The 3,542-nt window shown below is 34.9% G+C and overlaps 1 protein-coding gene across 2 annotated transcripts; it reads left to right on the plus strand.

Moving 5' to 3' along the window:
• The first annotated feature begins 504 nt into the window (after positions 1-504).
• LOC110105136 (dof zinc finger protein 2) lies at positions 505-2,935 on the plus strand. Of its 2 annotated transcripts, XM_020834514.2 has the most exons (3): positions 505-722; positions 1,300-2,246; positions 2,572-2,935. In XM_020834514.2, exons 1-2 carry the CDS (start codon positions 696-698, stop codon positions 2,203-2,205), a joined length of 933 nt encoding a protein of 310 aa, XP_020690173.1. In that variant the 5' UTR covers positions 505-695; the 3' UTR covers positions 2,206-2,246; positions 2,572-2,935. The 2 variants fall into 2 exon arrangements, with proteins under 2 accessions (XP_020690173.1, XP_020690172.1); XM_020834513.2 differs by having other exon boundaries at positions 1,300-2,935.
• Positions 2,936-3,542: the final 607 nt, after the last annotated feature.

Here is a 3,542-nt window from a genome sequence, read left to right on the forward strand (position 1 = left end):
TTGAAACAAGTACAAATTTGTAGCAGACAAGAGAACCCCACAGCTTGCCTAAAGCTGGAAGCTCTCACCATCAACGTGTATTTTCATTCTGTGCTTCTCAGTAATTATTTTGATCAAAGGCTTATGGTGTATAAATGATATAATTAAGAATTAATGACCTGTAATTAGGCATAATTAGTGTGGGTAATATTCCTGGTCCCATTAGCTGCATGGACTGCCAAAATAGAAGCCTACTTGTTTACTGTTCTTCTATCTTTTGGTTTGGACTGGCATGCCTCTCTACATACATATAACTATATAAGTGATTTTTTAATGTATTAAATTTAATAATTATATATATATATATAATATTTAGAATATTTTGACTAAATTTTTTCCTCATGTATCAAAAATGGCTTTACATAAATGTTATACACAGCTGCAGACTATTACTGATATTTTATATTATTGTAGCACCCCCCACTTTTTCAGCTAACAATTTAATAAGCATAAAATATACAACATACCATTATCTCTCTCTCTCTTTCTCTCTCTCTCTCTCTCTTCTTTTGATATGTAAGGAACAAAGATTCTCCACTAAACCGTCAAGAAACATTCCCTGCAGTAGCTAGCAAGGATCAAGAATAAGAGGAGATCGAAGCGCTATCCTAATATTACAGAGATCAAACACAAAAAAACTCTCAAGGGGCATCTGCATGGATACAGTTCAATGGCCTCAACAGGTAACTAATTAACAAAACACAGAGATCTGATCTCTATCTTGTCCTGATGATGATGTGAATCTGATCTGTATATAGCTCTTGATCAAATTTCATTCATGATTTCTTCGTCTGTACTCGTAAGTCTCTTCTGTGTTTTATTTCCATGGAAGAAAAAAAAAATTGATTCTGTAGATCTCATGTCAACTTTACCAATCTCTTGTGAACCAGTTTTCTCTCTCTTGCCATGCCCATCTTTTCCCATGGCCTCTTGCCCAATCAAACTTTGCAATCCTCTAAAGCACTTTCTTTTCTTTTCCCTTGGCCTTTTTCTCCTTTCACTCCCATCTCTCCTTTTGAGCTTTTTTTTGATAAAAGGCAAGAAGTGTCATGAAAAGGGTATAAGTTTGTTTTGTTCTTGTGATGTGCAAAGCTAAAGTTATACTTATAAATCTCTTTCTTCTTTTTTCCCTTCTCCTCACTTTAATCATCTTCCCCTTTACCTTCTCCTCCCCCCTACTTTCTCTTCCTCATCTCATTCATATTCATATATATTCGAATACTGCTTATCTAATTATTATTTATTTGATATAATGTTCAGGGAATAGGAGTGGTGAAGGGATCAGTAGTGGAAACCAACCAAAGGCAAGCACAAATCCAAGTGGAGAGATCGAGGGTGAGACCTCACAAGGAACAATCCTTAAACTGTCCAAGATGCAATTCCACAAACACTAAGTTTTGTTACTATAACAACTATAGTCTAACACAGCCAAGGTATTTCTGCAAGACTTGTAGAAGGTATTGGACTGAAGGTGGTTCTCTAAGAAATGTTCCAGTTGGGGGTGGCTCAAGGAAGAACAAAAGATCCTCTTCTTCTTCTTCTTCTTGTTCATCTTCCACTTCCTCTAATTCAACTCCAACTCCAACTTTAACCTCCACAACACCAACAACAACACTTCCTTCATCTTCTTCAACAAATCTACATCCTTCTGAGCACATGATTAATCATAGTCTTGGAAGCTCTAAATTCTACCAAGGAGGATCAGTACATGACCTTAATCTTTCCTTTCCAAACCAAAGTTTGGGCGGTCATGAGCTTGGTGGTTCTATGTCAGCCCTGGAATTGTTGAGGAATGGGATTTCTGCGAGAGGATTGGGACCATTTGTGCCGGCAGCGATGCCGCCGGGGCCGACATCACTATTTGGAGCTGGTTTTGGGTTTCAAGAGCTGATGAGACCAGCTTCTAATAGCATGAAGCTTCATCCACTGGATGGAGTTGGTGGATCAAGTGGCTATGGTGGAAGCATGCAAGAGGAAGGAGATGGAAGGCTTTTGTTTCCTTTTGAAGACTTGAAACAAGTAAGCATGAGTAATGGTTCTCATGAAGGTGTAGTGCAAGGACATGGAGATCCTACTTTGTTTTGGAATGGTATAATGGGAAGCGGCGGCGGTGGCGGCGGCGGTAATGGAGGTGGAGGAGGAGCAGGAGGGGGAGCATCATGGTAGAAAGATTACTGAAAGGAATGATACTGTTGAATCTCCAAATGGTAAGTTGAAGGAAATTAAAGAAATATTATGAAAAATAGGAGAAATCTTAGCTTTGAGTATCCTCTTTGAAATTTATCTTAGAATATAAAAAAATGTATTTTCTTAAAAGAAAAAAAAAAACATTGCAAGATACTTTCTGGTATTTACAAGATTTTGTTTTCTTGTAGAATATCAGATATGCTTGCAGTTTATAAAAATATATTTTATATTCTGAATTAAATCTTGAGGAGGGTATTCTGAGCTATTTTTTTTCAATGAAAAAATATATTCTATGTGCTTTGTTTAGTATATTTGGTATTATAATGTTGGGTTTTGTGTTTGAAGTTTTCTCAGGACTAACAGTTGATAGGGTGCATGGGTTTTGCCTCTGTCATCAATTACTTTTTTTTTTTACCCCTTTGTTACCAATGCCTTGGGCTTGGTGAAGCTTCTTTTAGGTTGGCTTCAAGTGGAGGTTTGTTAATTAATTATCAAGGAGGCAGATATAGGATAATAGAAGCTTAGAATTTTCAATGTTCTTTTTCTTTTTCTACTGTTGTTCTTGGCATGATTTGTGAATTTTATTGAGCTTCTAGTAATGTAATATATGGATACAAATATGTGTGCTTTTTGGGTTTTTGGACTTGAGAATATTATGGTAATTTGTAAGAAGTTTGGGGTTTGGCAATTTAAGGAATTTGGGGGAAAATAGAGCATAATTTTTTTTAATTATTTTATAGGTGATATATTATTAAGATTTTGATTATATATAATTATTAATTTTCTGATTTGTTTTGTTATTATTATTTTGTTCACTGTTATTTCATCTTAAATTGATCTTGAATTGACCAATGGTGCTCTTATAGGATGTCAAGTACTTCTACTTTAACATAAGTTCTTGAGGAATTTCTTATTGAAAATCTTATGAGAAATAACTGTTGGGAATTACATTAGATATAAAGCTTAATAAATTGATCTAATAAGCCAAGTTCAATCTAAGAAAATTTTTAATGATATATAAGATTTGTAATAATTATGTGAAAGATGTGATAAGTAAGAAATGCATGATATAAATGTGTGGGAGGAAAAAAAAAATATATTTGATATTTAGCGGTGTAAGTGTGTTTAGTCGGCTCAAACTTTTATCGAGCCACAAGGTCGAATTTAAACTCGGATTTGAACTTGTATATTAAACATGAGCTTAAGTTCAAGCTTGATGAGACTCAGCTCATTCACTTGTGAGCTGAATTAATTAGTAATCCTACATGGCTAAATTTGGTTTTTTCCCAACTCCTATTGGATCCCGACTAAGTAGA

Source organism: Dendrobium catenatum, unplaced genomic scaffold, assembly GCF_001605985.2.
Source record: "Dendrobium catenatum unplaced genomic scaffold, ASM160598v2 fragScaff_scaffold_292, whole genome shotgun sequence".
NCBI lineage: Eukaryota > Viridiplantae > Streptophyta > Magnoliopsida > Asparagales > Orchidaceae > Dendrobium > Dendrobium catenatum.